Below are 24,570 nucleotides of genomic sequence, written 5' to 3'. Positions count from 1 at the left end.
ATGTCTTTTACTTAAGCCATGGTAGCTATAATGTGACCATTGCTGGGAAAAGGTGACTAAAGTCTCTGGAAAAGAATAAATGAGGTGTTTAATTCTGTTAGAGCAAACAGTTTGTAATTCATCAGTCCAAACCTCATCCTTTTATGTGAAAAAAAAATAGAAAAGTTACATAAATTTAAAGATGTACTTCCTTAGCGTCCCTCCGGACCGGACCAGGATTGGACTGATGGGTTGTGCTCGCCTACCAGCAGGTGGAGACTGAGAAAAAACTCTGACTCTAGAGAGCCAATAGGAGCCCTGGCCATGTGACCTTAGTCCCAGTATTTTCTCAGTCTCCCAGCAGGTAGGAAGTGAGCCCATTAGTCTCTCTCCTTTTCTCTTTAGATATTACAGATATTTGTGATAATTCTTCTGTGCCTGGAATCTTATTTAGAGGCTTGACAGGGTTTCCTTTCTCTTCTTTCTTTGACAGCCTCGGGGGTGTTAAACTCGGGTGTCTCGAGTCCACCCCCCTTCCTTCCCATCTCCCTGGCTTAGCAGGGAAGGGCCGTCCCTTTCTCTGGAAAGGTGTACCGTCTTTGGTAGAGGCAGCCACTTTTAACAGGTAGCTGCTTTAAAAGAATTAAATCAAATAAAAGGAAATTCAAAGAAGCAGCCTTTCTTTCCCCAGACTTCTAACGAGCAGGCAGCTCCAGTGTTTTATTATGATTGAGGGGTTATAAAAAAAAAAAAAAACAGAAGAAAATAATTCAGTGTCTGTGACTTTAAACAGCGATTTTTCTCGTCAGATTTAATTTCCTCCATTTTCTTGCGTTTTGGCAGCGGCAGTTTAAAGAAATGAAAAAAAAAAAAAAAGAAAGGTGCGAACTGCATAAGCGCGGCCACCTGTTTTTTCTGATATGGCTTAAAAGTTCAAACAGCTGCTGTCGGTCAGGCGCAGTTCACGCAGCCGGAACGTGTAAATTTTGCTCTCCCTTCAAGGTTTCTTCAGGTCCAGTGCTGCCTCCGGTTTTTTCGGGGCCTTTTTCGCCGGCTGTTGTTTCTTCGCCGTTCCACTGGGCTTCACTTGTTCGGAGGTGTTGGGCGCGCTGTCGACGATCACCACAGGGCCAGTTTGTAATTCATCAGTCCAAACCTCATCCTTTTATGTGAAAAAAAAATAGAAAAGTTACATAAATTTAAAGATGTACTTTCTTACACTGCTTATTGGACCCATGACATAACATTTGGGATCTGAGACATTTAACATATTTACAAATGATACGGTAATCGGAACGAGTGAGGTGATCAAATTTGCAGATGACACAAAACTATTCAAGATGAAATTTAATGTGGACAAATGCAAGGTGATGCATGGAAAGAAAAATCCGAATCATGGTTACCTGATGCTAGGGTCCACCTTGGGGGTCAGCAACCAAGAAAAAAGATCTAGGTGTCGGGATAGATAATACGCTGAAATCTTCTGCTTAATGTGTAGCAACAGTCAAAAAAGCAAACAGGATGCTAGGAATTATTAGGAAACTGGATGATGAATAAGACCGAAAATACTATAATGCCGCTGTATTGCTTCATGTGTGACCACCTTGAGTACTGCATTCAGTTCTGGTCGCTGTATATCAAAAAAGATGTAGTGGAATTAGGTTCAAAGAAGAGAGACGAAAATTATAAAAGGGATCGAATTTCTCTCATATGAGGAAAGGCTAAAGAGGTTAAGGCTTTTCAGCTTGGAAAAGAGACAGATGAGGGGAGATATTGAGGTCTATATGATTTTTTTACCTGTTCCAAAAGTACTAAGACACTCAGACGTTACATGGAAATATTTTTAAAACCAGGAGGAAATATTTTTTCACTCAATAGTTACGCTCGGGAACTGTTTGCCAGAGGTGTGGTAACAGTGGTTAGTGTGTCTGGGTTTAAAATCAGTTTGTAAAAGTTCTTGGAGGAAAAGTCCATAGTCTGCTATTGAGACAGACATAGAGAAGCAACTGCTTACCCTGCGATTGGTAACATGGTATGTTGCTACTATTTGGGATTCTGGAATGTTTCTTCTTTGTACGTGTGACCTGGCTTGGCCACTGTTGGAAACAGGATACTGGGCTAGATGGACCATTGGTCTAACCTAGTGTGGCTACTCTTATGTTATGTAGGTTATGGTATTAATCCGCAAACAAACCTTTTCTGGAAATGCGAAGTCGGTAGAACGAGAGGACATGAAATGAGATTGAAGGGGGGCAGACTCAAGAAAAATGTCAGGAAGTATTTTTTCACGGAGAGAGTAGTGGATGCTTGGAATGCCCTCCCCCGGGAGGTGGTGGAAATGAAAACGGTAACGGAATTCAAACATGCGTGGGATAAATATAAAGGAATCCTGTTCAGAAGGAATGGATCCTAAGGAGCTTAGCCGAGATTAGGTGGCAGAGCCAGAGGCGGGGATGGTGGTGGGCAGACTTTATACGGTCTGTGCCACAGCCGGTGGTGGGAGGCGGGACTGGTGGTTGGGAGGTGGGGATGGTGCTGGGCAGACTTATACAGTCTGTGCCAGAGCCGGTGGTGGGAGGTGGGACTGGTGGTTGGGAGGCGGGGATGGTGCTGGGCAGACTTATACGGTCTGTGCCAGAGCCGGAGGTGGGGCTGGTGGTTGGGAGGCAGGGATAGTGCTGGGCAGACATATACGGTCTGTGCCAGAACCGGTGGTGGGAGGCGGGGCTGGTGGTTGGGAGGCAGGGATAGTGCTGGGCAGACGTATACGGTCTGTGCCCTGAAAAGGACAGGTACAAATCCAAGGTAAGGTATACACAAAAAGTAGCACATATAAGTTTATCTTGTTGGGCAGACTGGATGGACCGTGCAGGTCTTTTTCTGCCGTCATCGACTATGTTACTATGGGGCTCATTTTCAAAGCACTTAGCCTTCCAAAGTTCCATAGGTTTCTGTGGAACTTTGGAAGGCTAAATGCTTTGAAAATATGCCTCTGTGTTACTATATGTCAGCACTGATCTAGATTTTCAGGTTGTATATTTATGCTGCCCATTGTATAATGAGATTCTTGTGTAGATGAACAATATTTGCTGAGCTGTAGTGAATATATCCACCCAGATTGCTGATGCATAGTGTTTGCTGGTGCTGATTTACCTAGCAATGCTGACTAATCAATATCTCTTCTAGCCACACAGCTTTTTAAACTGGCCCACAAATACAGACCTGAGACCAAACAAGAGAAAAAGCAGAGGCTGCTGGCCCGGGCGGAACAGAAAGCTGCAGGCAAGGGGGATACTCCTACCAAGAGACCCCCTGTTGTCAGAGCAGGTATTTGAAAAACAAATGGGACTCTTCTGACTGCTGAGGGGAGCAACTGTTTAAAATATATACTCTGGGGAAGTTAAGTATTTAAAAAAATATATTTTGCAAAATCTGCATATTTTTTGTTATAACACAAATATACATATATAATATAATTGTATTTAAGCAATGCTTATAGTGCAATACTGAGAAAAGTTTCAAAAATGCAACTGTGAGTATATTTTCACTAGGTCTAGCTTCACATGCTTGCTTCTGCAAGCTCAGGCCTATCCCTACCTGCCATTACTCCTTCAGTCCTACCCCACAACTTTTCTCCAATTCTTCCCTCCACATTTGTATTGCTGCTTTCTCCTCCTTCCCCCAACCCATTTTTATTTCAACACTCCTGTTGGCTCCGAACCCTTCTGTTCTCTCTTCCTCTGACTTCTGGTTTTTCCTTTCACTTGTTTGCTAGGCTTGAAACCACAGTGCTTCCTTTTCCTTCCCAGCCCAAAACACTGCTTTGGGTTGCAGCTTCAGTGATTTTTCTGAGTCCTTTTTAGGAGTGGAGGAGTGGCCTAGTGGTTAGGGTGGTGGACTTTGGTCCTGGGAAACTGAGGAACTGAGTTTGATTCCCACTTCAGGCACAGGCAGCTCCTTGTGACTCTGGGCAAGTCACTTAACCCTTCATTGCCCCATGTAAGCCGCATTGAGCCTGCCATGAGTGGGAAAGCGCGGGGTACAAATGTAACAAAACAAAAAAATTTGGTACCAGAGGGAGGTAGTGTAGGTTGAGAGTTGGAGAGAAGAGCTACTCTCAGTTTTTGTTGCTGGCTATGTTTTGAGAAGCACATCTGATAGGGAAATTTAGGATTAAGTTATTTGTGGCTTTTAATTATTTTCCCAGTGCAATGTGATAGCTGCAAGTGACCAAGTTTGTTTTGTTGGACATGGCTATTGCAATGATGTCTGAATTTCTTCACCTGAAACAAAGCCTGTAGATCAAATAACACGAGCTTTTTAACACTGAGCAATAGCCATTGATCCAAATTGCTATCTTGACTGAGGTTAACTTGCAAGTATTTTAAATATTTTGGGGACTATTTGCATTTCTGTGGTTGGGGTTGTGTAATAGTTAAAACAAACTGATTAGGTACTTCTCTGCGCAGGTGTGAACACAGTGACCACCCTAGTTGAGAATAAGAAGGCTCAGTTAGTGGTGATTGCACATGATGTTGATCCAATCGAGGTAAGAGAGCTAAAACAAGATGTGATGGTCTGGGTTGTGTTATAATAATTGGGGGTTGGGTGAGCAGATAATTTCTAATGATCTGTGTTTATTTTAAATTACTGTAATCAATTTTGGCTTTCTATTGGTCATCTTAGTTAAAGTTTGTAATACAAACTTTTTGTGAGTAGCCTTTGTTAGGCTACTTTCACAGTACTTACAAAATCCTTGAAGTGTTTTTTTTTTTTTTTTTAATAACTAGTGGATGTATTTTCTCACACAGTTAGAAATGACTTAAGTTTGCACTTTCAAAATCTTGAAAGCTGGTTATTTGCTCTGTTACGGAAGATATAAAGGATCTATCTAATAGCTGTATTTTGTGAAGGGGCACCTTCCCCCACTGGAGCTTGGCTATCGCAATGATGTATGAATTTCTTCACCTGAAACTCAATGTGAAGAGTAAACACGAGCTTTTTAACCCTGAGTGACTGCCAAAGCTTCTTTTTTTTTTTTTTTTTGTCCTATAGCACAGATCTCTACCAGTGCTGACTCTGTCCCTTTTTTTTTTCTCCCACAGCTGGTTGTTTTCCTGCCCGCCTTGTGCCGTAAGATGGGAGTTCCATATTGCATTATCAAGGGTAAGGCCAGGCTCGGTCGCTTGGTCCACAGGAAGACCTGCACCTGTGTCGCATTCACACAAGTTAATCCGTAAGTGATTAAAGAATCCTGTACAGAAATGGGCTAAAAGTGGATGTGTAACAGTGGTTCTCAAACCTTGTGTTGGGTTCACTTTGTCACAGCATACATCACTTTCCCTTTTCCTTTCACTGCCCTGGAATCACCACCCTTCCTTCCACCTCTATTCATAAACATCTTTCCATATCATCAAGCTGATCAATCCATAGACTGGTGGGTTGTGTCCATCTACCAGCAGGTGGAGATAGAGAGCAAACTTTTGCCTCCCTATATGTGGTCATGTGCTGCCGGAAACTCCCCAGTATGTTCTCTATCTCAGCAGGTGGTGGTCACACACAGCAGCAGCTCTGGCTAGGCCTCCAAGCCTAATGTTTAGGTTTTGTTGAGTGCCTGGGGTTGAGGGCTCTTCTTGAGCAAGTGCAAACCTGGTGGCGCCAGGTCCCTGCTTTTCTCCCCCCTCCCGCTGGCTCCGTAAAAAAAAAAAAAAATTTTTGGCGTCCTTTAAAGACGTTTATTTTCGACGTTTATTTAAACGTTTATTGCAGCTACTCACTGGGACACCAGGTCGTTACAGCTCGGAGCAAGAAGCAGGTAATTTTTACCTTTTTATAGCGGGCAGGGGGTTCCCCGATCGATCTCCACGTGGCCTATGGCGTCGGAGGGCGAGGGCGTGAAGAATCGCTCCCCGGACCGCGTGTACGCTTCTAGCGGGGATGCGGGGGTCTTAAAGTCTGATTCGCCCTTCTTGGGGGTCAGTTCGGAGGCAGGTCAGTGTCCCGGTTCTCCCTCCGGCGCGGCGGTTTTTCCCGCCATAAACGCCCATCCCACGCTGCTCGCCTCCGCCATCTTGGCCGGCCACTCTGCTCGGACGGCTTCTTCTTGGACCGCCCTTGAGCTGGGAGACGTTAATGCCTTGGCAGCCCTTGATTTGGGCGACGGCAAAAAGGCGGCAAAAATTAAGCGCCGTTCTTCCCGCGCGGCTCCTTCTCGGAGTGTCGCGCCGGACGCCATCTTGGATGCGCAGCATGTTTCTCCCCCGCTCTTGCGAGCGCCGGTTGAGGGTGCGTCTAGGGCTGTGGCTCAGGCTGCTGAAGTGCACAGTCTGGGGGGTTTCTCCCCCGAGTTTATTTTGCTGCTGCATCAGGCTTTTCTTATGCAAAACGCTGCCCCTGCCCCCTTGTCCGATAAAGGGATTGAGGCCTCCGGAAATAAACGCCCTCGGGTGGATTCCCAGGCCTTAGAGGACTTTGTCTCCTCGGATGTAGATGAGGGCAGCGTATCTGAGTTCTCCCAACGGTCCTTTGAGGATTCCCGCTCGGATGGAGCGGATGACCCCTCTGCAGCGCGGATCTTTCGCTCAGAGGATTTGCCCAACCTGTTAATGCAGGCCATGGGCATTTTGAAGATTTCCTCTCCGGAGGACGTCTCTCCCTCAGCCCCTGTTGGCTCCGCCATTATGCTGGGGACGAAGCGCCCGCCTAGAACCTTCCACGTGCATGATGCCATGCACACCTTAATTTCGGCTCAATGGGATGTCCCGGAAGCGAGCCTCAAAGTGGCTAGGGCTATGTCCCGCCTCTATCCTTTGCCTGAAAGTGAACGTGAGGCCTTTCTTTGGCCTACCGTGGATTCTTTAATCACTGCGGTGACTAAGAAAACGGCGTTGCCGGTGGAAGGTGGCACGGCCCTAAAGGACGCCCAAGATAGAAGATTGGAGGCGGCCTTAAGGTCGTCCTTCGAGGCGGCTGCTTTAAGTTTGCAGGCCTCAGTTTGCGGCTCCTATGTGGCCAGGGCGTGCCTGACGATTGTTCAGCGGGCTTCCCCCTCGGATCCTTCCTTGAGGGCTGATTGGCCGGCCCTGGAATCGGGCTTGGCTTATTTGGCAGACTTACTGTATGATGTCTTGAGAGCCTCAGCTAAAGGTATGGCTCAGACAGTCTCTGCGCGGCGGTGGCTATGGCTGAAGCATTGGTCTGCGGACCACGCCTCTAAGTCCCGCCTGGCTAAGTTGCCTTTTATAAGCAAGCTGCTCTTTGGGGTCGAGCTGGACAAAATTGTGACCGATCTCGGCACGTCTAAGGGCAAGAGGTTACCAGAGGCCAGGGCTCGGCCTAGTGCTCGCCCCGGTAACTCCAGAGGACGGTTTCAAGAGGTCCGTCGGTACTGCCCGGGCAAGTCGGGCTCCTCTGCCTCCTCTTCCTTCAAGAGGAACTTCTCCCCCAAGCAGCATTCCTTTCGCAGAGACCGCCGTCCCGGAGGTACGTCCTCCGGTCCTCCCCCAGGGTCTCATACCCAATGACGGGGTCTTGGTCCATGGCCCAGTGCAGATTGGAGGACGCCTGTCCTCGTTTCTGGGTGAGTGGACCAGAGTAACTTCAGACGCTTGGGTGCTGGAAGTCATCAGAGACATCTACAAGCTAGAGTTCTGCCGACCCTTAAGAGACGGGTTTGTACTCTCTCCCTGCAAGTCTCCGGTCAAAGCTGTGGCAGTGCAGCAGACCTTGGAAAATCTGATCCGCCTGGGTGCGGTCGTTCCGGTGCCAGTAAATCAGCTTGGCAAGGGACGTTACTCCATTTACTTTGTGGTGCCAAAGAAAGGAGGTTCTGTACGGCCTATCCTCGACCTCAAAGGGGTCAATCGGGCCTTGAAAGTTCGGCACTTTCGCATGGAGACTCTCCGCTCTGTTATAGCGGCAGTGAAGGCAGGGGAGTTCCTGGCATCCTTGGACATCAAGGAAGCGTACCTGCATATTCCCATCTGGCCTCCTCATCAACGCTTCCTGCGTTTTGCAGTACTGGGCCGACACTTCCAGTTCAGAGCCCTCCCGTTCGGGTTGGCTACTGCTCCGCGGACCTTCTCCAAAGTAATGGTGGTCATCGCGGCCTTCCTGAGAAAGGAAGGAGTACAAGTCCATCCTTATCTGGACGACTGGTTGATCCGAGCCCCCTCTTATGCAGAGTGTGGCAAGGCTGTGGACCGGGTGGTTGCTCTTTTGAGCTCCCTGGGATGGACCATCAAATGGGAGAAAAGCCAGCTGCGCCCGACTCAGTCCCTGGAGTATCTGGGAGTTCGATTCGACACCCAAGTGGGCAGAGTGTTCCTGCCAGACAATCGGATTGTCAAACTTCAGGCTCAGGTGGACCAGTTCCTAGTAGCCTCTCCGCTTCAGGCTTGGGACTATGTGCAGCTGTTGGGCTCTATGACGGCCACGATGGAAGTAGTGCCCTGGGCCAGGGCTCATATGAGACCACTACAACACTCTCTGCTGCAGCGCTGGACTCCGGTGTCGGAGGATTATGCTGTGCGCCTTCCCTTGGACCCAGTAGTGCGCAAGGCGCTGAGCTGGTGGTTGCAGACAGACAAGTTGTCTGCAGGGATGCCTCTCGTGACCCCGGAGTGGATTGTCGTCACGACGGATGCCTCTTTGACGGGCTGGGGAGCCCACTGCTTGGGAAGGACAGCGCAGGGGCTCTGGTCTCCTGCAGAGGCAAAGTGGTCTATCAACCTCCTGGAACTCAGAGCCATTCGGTTGGCGCTTTTGGAGTTCGTCCCGGTATTGGCGTTGAAGCCAGTACGGGTCCTGTCGGACAATGCCACGGCTGTGGCCTATGTCAACCGCCAGGGAGGTACCAAGAGCGCCCCTCTAGCCAAGGAGGCCATGAATCTATGCCAGTGGGCGGAAGCGAACCTGGAACAGCTGTCAGCGGCCCACATTGCCGGAGTCATGAATGTCAAGGCGGACTTTCTCAGTCGCCATACCTTGGAGCCCGGAGAGTGGCAGCTATCTGCTCAGGCGTTCTTGGACATCACGAAGCGCTGGGGCCAGCCGAGCCTAGATCTGATGGCGTCATCGGCCAATTGCCAAGTGCTGCGCTTTTTCAGCAGAGGACGGGACCCTCGATCCCTGGGAGTAGATGCTCTTCTCCAACAGTGGCCGACACAAGAGCTTCTCTATGTGTTCCCGCCCTGGCCCATGTTGGGCAGGGTGCTAGACCGGGTGGCAAAGCATCCGGGCCGGATAATCCTTGTGGGTCCGGACTGGCCCAGACGTCCCTGGTATGCAGACTTGATCAGGCTCTCAGTCGACGTTCCTCTGCGGCTGCCAGTGGAGCAGGGCCTGTTACATCAGGGTCCCGTGGTGATGGAGGATCCCTCCCCCTTTGGTCTTACGGCCTGGCTATTGAGCGGCAGCGTCTGAGAAAGAAGGGCTTCTCAGACAAGGTCATCGCCACTATGCTGAGAGCGAGGAAGCGCTCTACTTCTACTGCTTACGCCAGGGTTTGGCGTATCTTTGCAGCGTGGTGTGAAGCAGGCTCACTTTCTCCCTTCACTGCTCCAATTTCTTCAGTGTTGGCGTTCCTGCAAGAAGGTCTGGAGAAAGGCCTGTCGCTCCGTTCCCTTAAAGTCCAGGTAGCGGCTCTGGCTTGCTTCAGGGGCCGCCTGAAGGGTGCTTCCCTGGCTTCGCAGCCAGATGTGGTGCGCTTTCTCAAGGGAGTTAATCACCTGCGCCCTCCTCTGCACTCAGTGGTGCCTGCGTGGAATCTCAAACTGGTGCTAAGAGCCTTGCAGAAGCCGCCTTTTGAACCCTTGTCTAGGGCATCTCTGAAAGTCCTGACGTTGAAAGCAGTCTTTTTGGTGGCTATCACTTCAGCCAGAAGAGTTTCTGAGCTCCAGGCACTCTCATGTCGAGAGCCTTTTCTGCAGTTCACGGAGGCAGGAGTGACTATTCGCACAGTGCCTTCCTTCCTGCCCAAGATTGTTTCTCGCTTCCATGTGAATCAGCAGCTCTGTCTCCCTTACTTTCGTAGGGAGGACTACCCAGAGGAATACTCTGCTCTCAAATTTCTGGATGTGAGACGAGTCATCATCAGATACTTGGAAGTGACCAATGATTTCCGGAAATCGGATCATCTGTTTGTCCTGTTTGCAGGTCCTCGTAAGGGTCTGCAGGCTTCTAAGCCTACAGTGGCAAGATGGGTCAAGGAAGCCATTGCAGCGGCTTATGTGGCCGCGGGGAAGGTGCCGCCTATCCAGCTGAAGGCTCACTCCACTAGAGCTCTGGCGGCCTCAATGGCAGAGGCCGGGTCCGTCTCCTTGGAAGAGATATGCAAGGCGGCAACTTGGGCATCGGCCCATACCTTCTCCAGGCATTACCGCTTGACTGTGGCTGCTCGGGCGGAGGCCCGGTTTGGAGCTTCAGTGTTGCGGTCAGGGATTTCAATGTCCCGCCCTGGGTGAGTACTGCTTCGGTACATCCCACCAGTCTATGGATTGATCAGCTTGATGATATGGAAGGTAAAATTATGTATCATACCTGATAATTTTCTTTCCATTAATCATAGCTGATCAATCCATAGTCCCTCCCAGATATCCGTACTGTTTATATTCTGGTTGCATTTCAGATTCAAGTTTAGTCTTCAGTTCCTGTTCAGGAAGACTTCGTGTTCAAGTTTTTTCAATTGGATTCTTCAAGAGTTGAGACGAGTTTGTGTTACAGTGAGCTGCTGCATTCCTCTCCCCTCCGTTTTACGGGGCTGGATTGAGACATAAATTCTGCCGGCACTCCCTCCCGCTTCGTGCGGCTGTAGGGCAGCTTTGTACCCCTTCCGCTTCGGCGGTGTTTGGGTCAGTCAGCTCATCCCGCGGTTGCAGGATAAGCCAGATCCCCCCGCATCGGCGGGTGTGGTGTCCCTCCCCCGCTCCGCGGGGATGAGCTGGACGGATTCCCCTCCCCCACTTGTGTGGGGATGAGCTGGGTTAATTCCCCTCCCCCGTTTCGGCGGTGGTGAGCTGGGCAGAGTGTCCCTTTGTGGGTGTAATTCTCTAAGTGCTGAGTCCTGCGGATGGAGCTTTGATATCGACAAACTGAGGAGTTTCCGGCAGCACATGACCACATATAGGGAGGCAAAAGTTTGCTCTCTATCTCCACCTGCTGGTAGATGGACACAACCCACCAGTCTATGGATTGATCAGCTATGATTAATGGAAAGAAAATTATCAGGTATGATACATAATTTTACCTTCCCTTTCAGTTGAGAGGAATCAGTCAAGCAGCATGCCTTACCTGTTCATGTTCCTCTGTTGTCTTACTACTACTACTTATCATTTCTTTAGCGCTACAAGGCCTACGCAGCGCTGTACACGTACACAAAAAATACAGTCCCTGCTCAAAGAGCTTACAATCTAGATAAGACAGAACAATTAAGGGTTAAGGGAATAAAGAGGTGAGTATAAAAGGACAGGGCAAGTGAGCAGTGGTAAAGATGTGGGCTTTAAGTTTGGACTTGAAAACGGCTAAAGAGGAGGCTAGACGTACAGGCTCGGGAAGTCTATTCCAGGTGTGAGGTGCCGCAAGATAAAAGGAACGGAGTCTGGAATTAGCAGTAGAGGAGAAGGGGACAGATAAGAGAGATTTATCAACAGAACGGAGTACCCGAGGGGGGGGGCGTAGGGAGAGACGAGTGGAGAGGTACTGGGGAGCGGCAGAGTGAATGCACTTATAGGTCAATAAGAGAAGTTTGAATTGAATGCGGAAACGGATAGGGAGCCAGTGAAGTGACTTAAGGAGAGGGCTAATGTGAGCATTAGGATCAGGCGACCCTCAGGGGGAGGAATGCTGGCTTCGGCCTAACCCCTGGTAAGCCTTTCCTCAGCTGAGAGGTGCCCAGCTCTACCACCGGCTGCCTTTCAGGTGCTGTGGAGGACTTGCAGCTCATCTGCATATCCTTACAGCCTTCTCCGGGGTGACACCCAGGTCCACTCCGATCCACTCAGGGTCTCCGCTCTAGGTGCCCAGCGCTCCCACCAGGTGTTGTGGAGGACTTGCAGCCCTTCTGCATTTCCTCACAGCTATATCCGGGGTGACTCCAGTTCCACCCCGATCTTCCCAGGGCCCTCGCTCCAAGTGCACAGAGTTTCCAGGTGCTTTTTGGCTAGGATCAGGCGACCCTCAGGGGGAGGAATGCTGGCTTCGGCCTAACCCCTGGTAAGCCTTTCCTCAGCTGAGAGGTGCCCAGCTCTACCACCGGTTGCCTTTCAGGTGCTGAGGAGGACTTGCAGCTCATCTGCATATCCTTACAGCCTTCTCCGGGGTGACACCCAGGTCCACTCCGATCCACTCAGGGCCTCCGCTCTGGGTGCATTTTTCTCTTTACATCTAATCTTCTTCCCAGTTGCTAAAGTACCTCAGTCATTTATGGCCCCTATTCACATTCTCTTCCTAGCCCTGTCCCTTCCTAATCTTTTCCCTCACCCCCTACCTCTCTCCGCTACAGGAACTCACTGCCCATCCATCGACTTCATCACCTCACCTTCTCTCCCCTACCCTCTTCCTCCCTCTTGGCTTTTAATCTCCGCCTCTTTCTTCCCTCCATTTTGCCTTCCCCATTCCACCTAAATACATCTTGCCTTCGACGCCTTCGTGGCCACGCCTCTCCTACTCTCCTCCGCTCTCTTTTACTCCTTCTCTTACTCTGAGCCGGTGACATCAATCCTAATCCTGGCCCCCCTCACCAACTATTATCCCAACTCTACAGAGCTCACCGCGACCTCTCTAACCTCATTTCTATTTCTCTACTCCCCTCCTCTTCTCTGCCCTTCTCTTGCGCCCTATGGAATGCCCGCTCTATCTGTAACAAACTCGCCTATATCCAGGACCTCTTTATCTCGCGTCACCTCCATCTGCTCACCATAACAGAAACCTGGCTCTGCCCTGATGACTCTGCTTCAGTCGCAGCCCTGTGCCATGGCGGTTATCTATTTTCACATACTCCTCGCCCTGCTGGCCGTGGGGGTGGTGTTGGACTACTTCGCTCTCCCTCCTCCAGATTTCAACCCCTTCTTCCACCTCAATCTCACTGTTTTTCCTCCTTTGAAGTCCACTCTATCCGCCTTTTCTCTCCTCTGCCTCTTCGAATAGCGGTCATTTATCGTCCCCCTAATAGCTTTCATCCTTTCTCAGTGACTTTGACGCATGGCTTGCCTTCTTCCATGATCCTTCCTCCCCCTCTCTCATCCTTGGTGACTTTAATATTTCCTGCTAATGATCCTTCCAACTCTTATATTTCCAAGTTACTCGCTTTAACGTCCTCCTTTAATCTCCAACTATGCCCCACCTCCCCCACTCATCAAAATGGTCACTGTCTTGATCTCATCTTCTCCTCCATCTGTTCACCCTCTAGTTTCCTTGCCTTTGATCTTCCCTCCTCTGATCACCATCTTATAACTTTCACACTTAAATCTCCTCCCTCCCAGTTCCGTCCTATCTTATCTAATTTATCTAGGAATCTTCACGATATTGACCCTTCATCTCTATCCTCCCATGTTTCAAACCTCCTCTCTACTGTGGCACCATCCACGTCTGTCAACGAGGCTGTTTCTTCCTACAACAATACTCTATCCTCTGCCTTAGACACTCTTGCACTTTTGATGTCCCGCCCTGTAAGGCGTACAAAACCCCAACCTTGGCTGACTTCTAATATCCGCTACCTACGTTCCTGTACCCGCTCCGCCGAACGCCTCTGGCGGAAATCTCGGGCCCTTGCTGATTTCTTACACTTTAAGTTCATGCTGACCTCCTTCCAATCTGCTCTTTTACGTGCCAAACAGGATTATTATATCCAACTGACCAACTCTCTTGGTGCTAATCCTCGACTTCTCTTCACCACATTGAACTCTCTCCGCAAGGTGCCCCTCCCCCAACTCCCCCTTCATTATCTCCTCAGACCCTTGCTGAATTCTTTCACAACAAGGTTCAAAAGATAAACCTTGCTTTCTCTACCTCACCACCTCTCCCTCCACTAGTCCGTTCCCCTCTCTCTCCTTCCCCTCATTCCCTTGCCTCCTTTCCTGAAGTTACTATTGAGGAAACTACACTTCTCCTTTCTTCCTCAAAATGTACCACCTGTTCCTCTGATCCCATTCCCACCCACCTTCTTAATGCCATCTCTCCTGCTCTTATTCCTTTTATCTGTCACATTCTCAACCTCTCACTTTCCACTGCGACTGTCCCTGCTGCCTTTAAACATGCTGTGGTCACACCTCTCCTTAAGAAGCCTTCACTCGACCCTACTTGTCCCTCTAATTACCGACCCATCTCCCTCCTTCCTTTTCTCTCCAAATTACTTGAGCGTGCTGTTCACCGCCGCTGCCTTGATTTTCTCTCCTCACATGCTATTCTTGACCCACTACAATCTGGTTTTCGCCCTCTCCACTCAACCGAAACTGCACTTACTAAAGTCTCCAATGACCTATTACTGGCTAAATCCAGAGGTCAATATTCCATCCTCATTCTTCTTGATCTTTCCGCTGCTTTTGACACTGTCGATCACAGCATACTTCTCGATACCCTGTCCTCACTTGGATTCCAGGGCTCTGTCCTTTCCTGGTTCTCTTCCTACCTCTCCCTCCGCACCTTTAGTGTTCACTCTGGTGGATCCTCTTCTACTTCTATCCCTCTGCCTGTCGGCGTACCTCAGGGTTCTGTTCTTGGTCCCCTCCTCTTTTCTATCTATACTTCTTCCCTTGGTTCATTAATCTCATCCCATGGCTTTTCCTACCATCTCTATGCTGATGACTCCCAAATCTACCTTTCTACCTCTGATATCTCACCTTGCATCCAAACCAAAGTTTCAGCGTGCTTGTCTGACATTGCTGTCTGTATGTCTCAACGCCACCTGAAATTAAATATGACCAAAACCGAGCTGCTCATTTTCCCCCCAAACCCACCTCCCCGCTCCCCCCATTTTCTATTTCTGTTGATGGCTCTCTCATTCTCCCTGTCTCCTCAGCTCGAAACCTTGGGGTCATCTTTGACTCTTCTCTCTCCTTCTCTGCTCATATCCAGCAGACTGCCAAGACCTGTCGTTTCTTTCTTTACAACATCCGTAAAATCCGCCCCTTTCTTTCCGAGCACTCTACCAAAACCCTCATCCACACCCTTGTCACCTCTCGTTTAGACTACTGCAATCTGCTTCTTACTGGCCTCCCACTTAGTCACCTCTCCCCTCTCCAATCGGTTCAAAACTCTGCTGCCCATCTCGTCTTCCACCAGGGTCGCTTTACTCATACTACCCCTCTCCTCAAGACCCTTCACTGGCTCCCTATCCGTTTTTGCATCCTGTTCAAACTTCTACTACTAACCTATAAATGTACTCACTCTGCTGCTCCCCAGTATCTCTCCATACTCGTCCTTCCCTACACCCCTTCCCGTGCACTCCGCTCCATGGATAAATCCTTCTTATCTGTTCCCTTCTCCACTACTGCCAACTCCAGACTTCGCGCCTTCTGTCTCGCTGCACCCTACGCCTGGAATAAACTTCCTGAGCCCCTACGTCTTGCCCTATCCTTGGCCACCTTTAAATCTAGACTGAAAGCCCACCTCTTTAACATTGCTGTTGACTCGTAACCACTTGTAACCAGTCGCCTCCACCTACCCTCCTCTCTTCCTTCCCGTTCACATTAATTGACTTGATTTGCTTACTTTATTTATTTATTTATTTATTTATTTTCGTCTATTAGATTGTAAGCTCTTTGAGCAGGGACTGTCTTTCTTCTATGTTTGTGCAGCGCTGCGTATGCCTTGTAGCGCTATAGAAATGATAAATAGTAGTAGTAGTAGTAGCATAATGACCTTGGCGCAGCAGAGTTTTGGACTGATTGAAGAGGAGAGAGATGGCTAAGAGGGAGGCCTGTGAGAAGCAGGATACAATAATCAAGACGAGAGGTGATAAGAGTGTGGCTGAGGGTTCTGGTAGAGTGCTCAGATGAAGGGACAGATTTTGCTGCTGATATAGAGAAAGAAACGACAGGTTTTGGCAATCTGCTGAATGTGAGCAGAGAAGGAGAGAGAGGAATCAAAGATGACCCCAAGGTTACGAGCAGATGAGACAGGGAGAATGAGAGTGCCATCCACAGAAATAGAGAAAGAGGGGGAGAGGTAGGTTTAGGGGAAAAGATGAGAAGCTCGGTTTTGGCCATGTTAAGTTTCAGATGACGTTGAGACATCCAGGCAGTGATATCAGATAGGCAGGCTGAAACATTGGTCTGGATGCTGGTTGAGATTTTGGGGGTAGAGAGGTAGATTTGGGAGTCATCAGCATAGAGATGGTATTGAAAGCCATGGGATGACATCAGAGAGCCAAGGGAAGAAATGTAGATGGAGAGCAGGAGAGGACCGAGAACAGAACCCTGAGGTACACCGATTGGTAGAGGGATAAAAGTGGAAGAGGAACCACCAGAGTGTACACTAAAGGTGCGAAGCGAGAGGTAGGAAGAGAACCAGGAAAGAACAGAGCCCTGGAATCCAAATGAAGACAGCTTATCAAGGAGTAGGCTGTGATCAATAGTGTCAAAAGCGGCGGGTAGAATAGAGACCTTTGGATTTGGCCAGGAACAGGTCGTTGGAAACATTTGTAAGTGCAGTTTCAGTTGAATGAAACGGGCGAAAGCCAAATTGGAGTGGGTGAAGAACAGCTTGAGATGAGAGAAAGTCAAGACAGCGGCAGTGAACGGGCGCGTTCAAGTAATTTGGAAAAGAAGGGGAGGAGGGAAATGGGTCGATAGTTGGAAGGACAGGTAGGGTGAAGTGAAGGCTTCTTCAGGAGCGGTGTGACCACAGCATGTTTGAAGGCATCAGGAACGGTCGCAGTGGAAAGAGATTGAGGATATGACAGCTAAAAGGGGTGAGAGTAGGAGAGATGGTGTTAAGGTGGATAGGAATGGGATCAGAGGAACAGGTAATTTGTTCTGAGGAGGAGAGAAGCTGTGATGATTCTTCATCAGTGACTTCAGGAAAGGAGGAAAAGGACTGAGGGGTTAAGGAAATAGGGGAACGGACGAGGGGAGGGAGAGGTGGGGTCTTCTTTTTGAAATTGCAACAGTGCAGGAACTTAGAGCTCTCATGAGACTTAACCAAATGCTTTGAGGTAGCAGCAAGTAAGAAATGCTGCTTGTTGACTTCCATCAGCAAGGTGCCATAGTGGTTTGAGAGCAGGGCAGCAGTATGGCAGTGGTCGTTGTTACCTGCCACTGTGTTCTCCATAGGTGGCCAGATTTTAACAGCATACCAGAAGTTCTGTAACACCAGTTGGGAATATCTGGTGGAACTGAGTTCTCCAGCATGATTCACCTTTATATTATAAGCATCATTAGTCTGAAACAGAAAAATCCTGCAGAGCTTTTGTCAGCACTTGTTTTGAGGCTGTTTCCAAAACTTAGGCATGAGAGAAGAAAGTTTTTATTAGGGTTTAATTCATACTTTTAAATGTCTCTGCTTTTTCTGCACTGCTGTTTACTCTTCCCTTCCACCTAGCCTTTCTCTTATCTTTCCTTCCTCCCCTTGCCTGCCACAGAAGGATGTTACCAGGCCCTGAATTTTGGTCATTTTTTGAATTTACAAAAATTCTCTTTCTAGACCTTTAATCATAACAGTAACAGAAGATCATTCATTGTACGAACCTTGAGTATAGAATTTCTTTACCTGTAAAAAATCATGCAGTACTAAGCTTTTTTAACTTGAGCTATGGGAAAAATTTGATAAATGTACCTGAAAAGTACTATGAACAGACTGATGGGCCCACTTTTCCTTTATAGTGAAGACAAAGGAGCCCTGGCCAAACTGGTGGAGGCTGTACGGACCAACTACAATGACAGATATGATGAGGTAGGATTTACATGCAATGAGAACTATCTTATGACCCTCTGCTTGCCAAATCAGGTGCAACTGTATGCAGGAGGTCACCTTTTGGGACTTGTTAGAGGTTATGAGTGCACAGCTACCATTCTTGTTGATCTGTTGCCCTTATTTTGCTTTGACTGAACCTTTACCATATACTGCATTCTACAAAAGTATAGCAGTATATGGTAAAACTTCATATTTAATACAGCTGGCAAGAAAATGTCAGAAATATATTAAAGCATATGCAAAGAGCCCACCAGACTTGAAAAGAAAAGCAAAAATATTGAAGGAAAATCTGTGAAAGACAGCTTACAGAAAAGATAACTTGGTAAGTGAAATATTAACTGAGTGACACATTAATTTAGCTGTAAGGTGCTACCAAAAGAGAAGCAGAAAAATCTGGAGGGTAGACTACTAGAAGATAGGTAATGAGTGAAGTATTAGTGAAACAAGGAGGAATTGCAATGAAAAGAGTAAAGCAGGAGAAGAGGATGTGGAACAGCTGCAGTGAGCTCTTGGCATTTGCTGGAGGCAAGGAGAAAGTTAAACTAGTCTGACAAAGTAAAAACTGCAAGGTAAGGCCACCATAATATGCATAAAGGAACTATCGATATCAAGAAATAAAATACAAATTATGCAGCAAAAATCATTACTGAGATTCCTTTCAATAAGAATACAAGGCCTGAAGAAAAGGAGAACATTTCTCATTTGAAAGAGATGAACAAAAAATCAGCCTGCAGCAGTCACTAACAGACGAAGTACCACACAGAATCGAGAACATCAGATGAGATCAAGAACAGCATCTGTGCAGTTCAAATACCACCAACTAAAGCAAAATGTTATACTCTATAAATGTTCTGAAGACTCTAGTTCAGAATGGCCTAAAATAATTTATGAGCTGAAATTTGTGTTTAGAGGAGTCCAGACTACAGAACTCTGGCTTTGATGGAGTATTTAACTTCTGGTTTGGACATCTCTCCAGCAAAACCTGGCAAACTGTAAAAATCAATGGATCAACCAGCCAGAAGTAACACCACAGTGACTAATAATGGATCACATCTTACAAAAGGGAGGCTCTAAAACTACTGATAAATTGCTTGCTTATGCTGCAGTATGTGCTGATAAAACATCTGATCATATCAACTCTAATATGGCCATAGAACAGAAGGGGGAATGGATTTGGGATTTAGCTCATGCATTTTTTCAGGCCATGTTTTCTGCAACCTTCCTATATAGTATAAGTGTACAAAATGTCAAGAATGTTCAAATTAAATATTTTCTATTTCTTCCCATACCCCCTCCCCTCTAAAAGCAACCAGGCCAAATTCTAGAGCAGTGGAATATTTGACCAGTTAGTACAACTTACTTATTGTCTGGTCTCTACATGGGGAGTAGAAGGCACAATAAATTTAATGAAAACCCATTTACCCCTATACAGAAAAAGTTTACACCATGTTAAGATTCTCAGAGAAATGAACACATATAGAGGAACTGTCAGTAGACTTCCAGGCTTTCTGAACATCCACAATCTGTCTCTAGCCTTAAACGTGAACAAGTAATCATGTAATGCCTGAGCGCTACCCCTTGCACCCTCCTGGGGTTAACCCTGTGGCCGCTTTGAGGGTCCTACCCAGCACTGCCCAGGCCCGCCTGAACATGTGCGCCTACACTGGCATACCCTCCACCTGCCTGCTGGGTCCTGCTTGCCTCTGAACAAATTCTCCCACCTGCAAGTTATTTCCCTGGTGGTTTCTAGGGACACTGGGAGCTGCAATTCTGAGGCTGCACAGTTCCTAGAAAAACGCTCACTGAGAACACAAACTGTCAGGAATCTTAGTCCAGGACAACAGAGCTAACAAACTTTATTAACAAAAAGTAGAATGGTAAAAGTATTAAAACAGGAACAGGTAAAAATAACAATGTGAAGGAATAGCCTAGTGGTTAGTGCAGCGGACTTTGATCCTGGGAAACTGGGTTCAATTCCAACTGCAGCTCCTTGTGACTCTGGGCAAGTCACTTAATCCTCCATTACCCCAGGTACAAATAAGTACCTTTATATGCTATGTAAACCGCTTTGAATGTAGTTACAAAAACCACAGAAAGGCGGTATATCAAGTCCCATTTCCCTTTAAATCGAACATTTTTACTACCTAAGTTATACCAGGGGAGATAAGCAAAAGAAACTGCAGGAATTGAACAGGGTCTCAGTGCAGGTGTCTACTCCCTCCAACTGAGTTCCAGATGCAGAAAGCTTACCCTGCTATTAACGTTTGCTTTAGACTGGTTCTAGCCATTCTAAAGCGAACGTACATAGCATAAAAAGGTTTTCTGTGGCTCAAACGTGTGCCCTTAGCAGTCATCGAGAACCTCATGGAAATGTATTAGCTAGTATTCTAATCAGCTCATTCATAGTCTGTGTATTCCAGGGGATGCACAGCTCCAGAGCAGCCCTAATTTAATGAGCAAATTTTACGGCTGCTCTGGAGCTGCCGGAGAGGAGAGAAGCAAGGCAGGAAGCTATAAAGGCTGCCTGCCTGTGCTTCCTAACTCTCGCCTCTCCTCTTTTCCCCCCCCCCCCCCCCCAAAAAAAAAAAAAAAAAATTTAAAGAAAAAAAATTTCCCTGGCCCCTCCCACCGGAGACCCCAGAACCTTTTTTAAAAGTTAACCAAACCCCTTCCCTTTGCAGGCCCCCCCCCCCCCCCCCCCCCCCGGTACCTTTACAGCAAGGTGAAGGCAGGAGCAATGGCTGCTCCTATCGGACCTGCCCGGAACAAAGTGGCGGCACCCAGGCCCTGTCCAGTGCATTCTGGGATGCACTGGGCAGGGCTAAACACCATATAAGGGGGGGCTCCTTATATGGTGCTTAGCCCTGCCCGGTGCATCCCAGAATGTACTGGGCGGGGCCTGTTCGCCGCCATTTTGTTCCGGGCAGGAGGGAGGAGCCATTGTATCTGCCCTCCTGCTTCCACCTTGTAAATGGGCAGGTTGGGGGTCAGGTACAAGGGGGGGGGGGTGCAGGGGAAGGGGTTCTGTTCACTGGACCACCATGGAAATGTTAAAAAAAAAACGTTCATTTGGGGGGGGGGGTGTTAGGGTCCACTGGACTACCAGGGTAAGGTTAAAAAAAAAGAAAAGTGTGGGGTCGGGGAGGTTCAGTGCATCAGAGCTATACTGCTAAGACTAACTTGCAGGTTGCAGCAGTGTACAAAAATTCCAATTCCAAGATGCATAGAAAAGGAAAGGCGCTACAGTATGTTGATATGAAAGGGAATCACTCACACATCATGCTCATAAAGTAGAGATAAGATATAGAGTAAAAGGAAGTGGGGAAGGAACTGGAAGGTAAAGGACAACGGCGAACAGCCCAGTATTTATTATAATTGAGGTTGCAATTGCAGATTAAGAAATACAGTAGAAATAGTTCCAATTGTATCAGGTGCTACTTATCTGATAAATTCCACGGGCCTATTGATATGTTGAATACATAATTACGCCATATGAATACATAATTACGCCATATAAACTCCAGAACACTTATTGACACATTGCAGGTATTCAGATGACTAGTAGTGCTAAATTTGAGATCTTCAAATTGTACCCATTATACCCAAGCCTAAGGAATCTGGTTCATTCTTATAATGGTGTGGGCAACATTTGAAGATAGTCTTCCCTCCACCCCCCCCCCCCCCCTTCTTCCTGTGAGAAACTGAAATACAACAGTAATCTCCAATTCAAGGCAGGGGTAAAAATTGACAGCTTTCTTGTCTTGGTTTGCTGTTAAATCTAAATATTTTTCCTGGGGTTTGCCACAACCATCCTAGGCTTGCCTTGCATTCATTCCCTTCTGCTTATATAGCCCAATCATTACAAGGTGAGTATGTGTAATATGCATATACCCCATTAAGCCTGTTTTGTTAAAAATGTTCTAAGATTTTAAAGCATCAAATGAGGGCTATAGTAATGATAACTACAGACTCTAGCATCCTCACTGTTAGGTCATCCTAAAACAAATCAGTTGCTGGAAATTGGCTTAACGTTTTAGATTCTATGGTATTAACCTTCTCCCTTTCTTTCAGATCCGGCGTCACTGGGGCGGTGGTATTTTGGGTCCTAAATCTGTGGCTCGCATTGCTAAACTTGAGAAAGCCAAGGCTAAAGAACTGGCCACCAAACTTGGTTGAATGTACCACACTTTGTTTTCTGTATATACAAAATAAAATTCCAGAAACTATTGTCCTTTGGTCTTTTGTACTGGGTAGCAATTGTTCAAGCTATTTTTTGTCATGATTGAAGTTTAACCTATTACCTTTAGCTCTTATCATAGGACAAACTTTCCTCTTGTAATCTAACCTAATCTGTCCCTTTGCCCCATCTATGTATTTCTCCTATCCGGAACTGGTAATCACCACTTGCAGAATTATGTAAGCCACATTGAGCCTGGAAAATGTGGGATACAAATGTTATAAATAAATGGTTAAAGCTAAGGTAGAAATCTAGAGTTAATATCAGCAAGGAGGTAAACTAAATTGTTTACTGTACAAGCTGTACTTGGAGGTTTCTTGTTAGTGTTTCCCTAATAGTGAAAGAGGTCTTCTGTAGTTAGGGAGAAACCTCTTCACTTGGATTTTTTATGGCTTGTTTATGGTACTGCTGTCCTAGGAGCTGGACTGAAAAGATGAGTATATTTGACATGGCATATGCACTTAGGGGTTTCCCAAGGATAGGAATATTGGGGTGTTGGTGAAGGTGAGAGAGAGAAATAAGAGCGGAAATAGCTTCCACCAATCTGATGTTCATAAGGTTCCAGAATCTGTCTCCTCCCTCACCATTGTAATTTTAAGGACAAAAAAACTGTCATGAGTACTGCTCCTAATAGAAGTATTTACCACTGTTTTGAAGAAATTCAATTATCGTGTACACAAGTGTAGCTGGACATAGATAACGTACAGTGATAGTGACAGTATGCCTATATTAAAACAACATGTAAACTTGGAAATTGGTTAAACAATAGTATCTACAATAAATATTGTAGTGTTGGCATACAACACATTAAAGCTGTAGTACATTCATGTAAGATGTGCAAATATTTTAGTAGCAACAAGTGGAATGCAACATGATATAACAAAAGAGTTGGGATAGGTAAAAGTGACCTGAAGGAGAAATTGCATGTACTGATCTCAGTATGTGTAGTTAACCAGTGCTGCAGTGTGTGCTCGTAATTGGGGTGTGTCGGAGCCTTGCCTACTGGGCAGTCAGTCTTTCACCTGCTTCCTGAAGAAGAGGTAATCTTGTGAGAGTGAGTGCCAGAGTGTGGGAGCTGCTCCTGAGAAGGCTCACTAGCAGGGGAGACGTCATGTGACAAGGGTATTTAGGGAAAGTCCATAGGAATACCTTCAAGACTGGAAGATGCATAGAGGGAAAAAACCTGTTCTTCAGATACACTGGTTCATTAATCAAGGTCCTTAGAGGACAAGTTTTAAATCTGGCACCAGTGTACAGGTAACCAGGGAAGATTTCAGAGGAATGATATGGCTATATTCTGCTTAATCAGTCTAAATCAGGTGTTCTCGGGACACACCTAGCCAGTCAGGTTTTCAAGAAATCCACAATGAATATGCATGAGGTAAATTTGCATGTACCACATCTATGCAAGACTATCTCATGCATATTCACTATCTTGACTGGCTAGGTGTGTTTTGAGAATTGGGTTGAGAACCCCTGGTCTAAATGAATGAGTTTATGCTCAGTATTCTTGTTTCTAGTAGACATATATATATATATACACACACACACACTCCTGGTTGGAAGGATTGCTGTGGGAAAGGAAAGTATTAAATTTCTCCGTATAGTCACATCATGTCTTGCTGTTGCATTCTAAATTAATTGAGCGCTGTGGACCTCTAGTGGTCAAACCAATGTATAGCACATTACAGTGTAGCCTTTATGTTAATGTTTGTTTATTTACCGCCTTTTTGAAGGAATTCACTCAAGGTGGTGTACAATAAGAATAGATCAAACATGATCAATAGGCAATTACAGCAGTAAAAATATTCAAATAGTACAAAGTATGGCATAGTATACAATATGTTAAACCACAAAAATGCTCTAAATAGGGATCACTGGTTTTCTATTCTAATCCTTATGCTATTTACCACTTGGTATTCAAAATATTCTGCTTCAAACATCCATAGCTGCTTGGTAATCACAATTCTTAGTTCTTAATTTTATTAAGAGGACCTCAAAACTTCCTAGCTTGACTGTTCTATTCAGAACTCATTTGCATAATATTTTCATACATGCACTCAAGCTGTTTGCTGAAAGTAATCATCACTGGTCCTATATTTGCTATCAAAATCTTTCAGAGGCCAGGTCTCTTAAGTCAATTGGAAAAAAACTCCCTTTAGGAGAAAAACCAATGACTCCTGACCTCGGAAATAAAGCTTCACAATGTACTGAGCAGAATATTTTCTGCAACTGTTTCTGTCTTCCTTACACTTAGATAGGACTGAATACAGTGCCAAATCTTGAAGTTATCCAGCCCAGCTTGTTACTGCAGCTCCCTGTCTCACAGGTTATCTTTGACCTTTCCCATTGGTTCTCTCCTTCCCATGAGTCATTAGGATTTCTTTTGCGGATCTTTATCCAACACAAACAGAAAGTCTGTACTTAGCTTCAGGGCTGCCTGCAAG

At 46.7% G+C, this 24,570-nt stretch overlaps 1 protein-coding gene and 2 non-coding genes across 3 annotated transcripts in view; all 3 read left to right on the top strand.

Annotated features, from left to right (window-relative positions):
• The window catches only part of RPL7A (ribosomal protein L7a), a 28,541-nt gene extending 6,424 nt beyond the window's left edge, over nucleotides 1–22,117 (top strand). The window contains exons 4-8 of the mRNA XM_030207734.1: nucleotides 3,166–3,306; nucleotides 4,449–4,528; nucleotides 5,085–5,215; nucleotides 17,796–17,865; nucleotides 21,958–22,117. Coding sequence (XP_030063594.1) covers nucleotides 3,166–3,306; nucleotides 4,449–4,528; nucleotides 5,085–5,215; nucleotides 17,796–17,865; nucleotides 21,958–22,062 — 527 coding nt within the window. The 3' untranslated portion in view covers nucleotides 22,063–22,117. The remainder of the gene's footprint in view (nucleotides 1–3,165; nucleotides 3,307–4,448; nucleotides 4,529–5,084; nucleotides 5,216–17,795; nucleotides 17,866–21,957) is intronic.
• LOC115473611 lies at nucleotides 4,237–4,314 on the top strand. The gene has a single exon (XR_003942703.1). It is a non-coding gene; the product is annotated as a small nucleolar RNA SNORD36 (small nucleolar RNA).
• On the top strand, nucleotides 4,922–4,996 carry LOC115473612. The gene has a single exon (XR_003942704.1). It is a non-coding gene; the product is annotated as a small nucleolar RNA SNORD36 (small nucleolar RNA).
• Nucleotides 22,118–24,570: the final 2,453 nt, after the last annotated feature.

Source organism: Microcaecilia unicolor, chromosome 6, assembly GCF_901765095.1.
Source record: "Microcaecilia unicolor chromosome 6, aMicUni1.1, whole genome shotgun sequence".
Lineage (NCBI taxonomy): Eukaryota > Metazoa > Chordata > Amphibia > Gymnophiona > Siphonopidae > Microcaecilia > Microcaecilia unicolor.
This window is presented reverse-complemented; position numbering and strand designations above follow the sequence as displayed.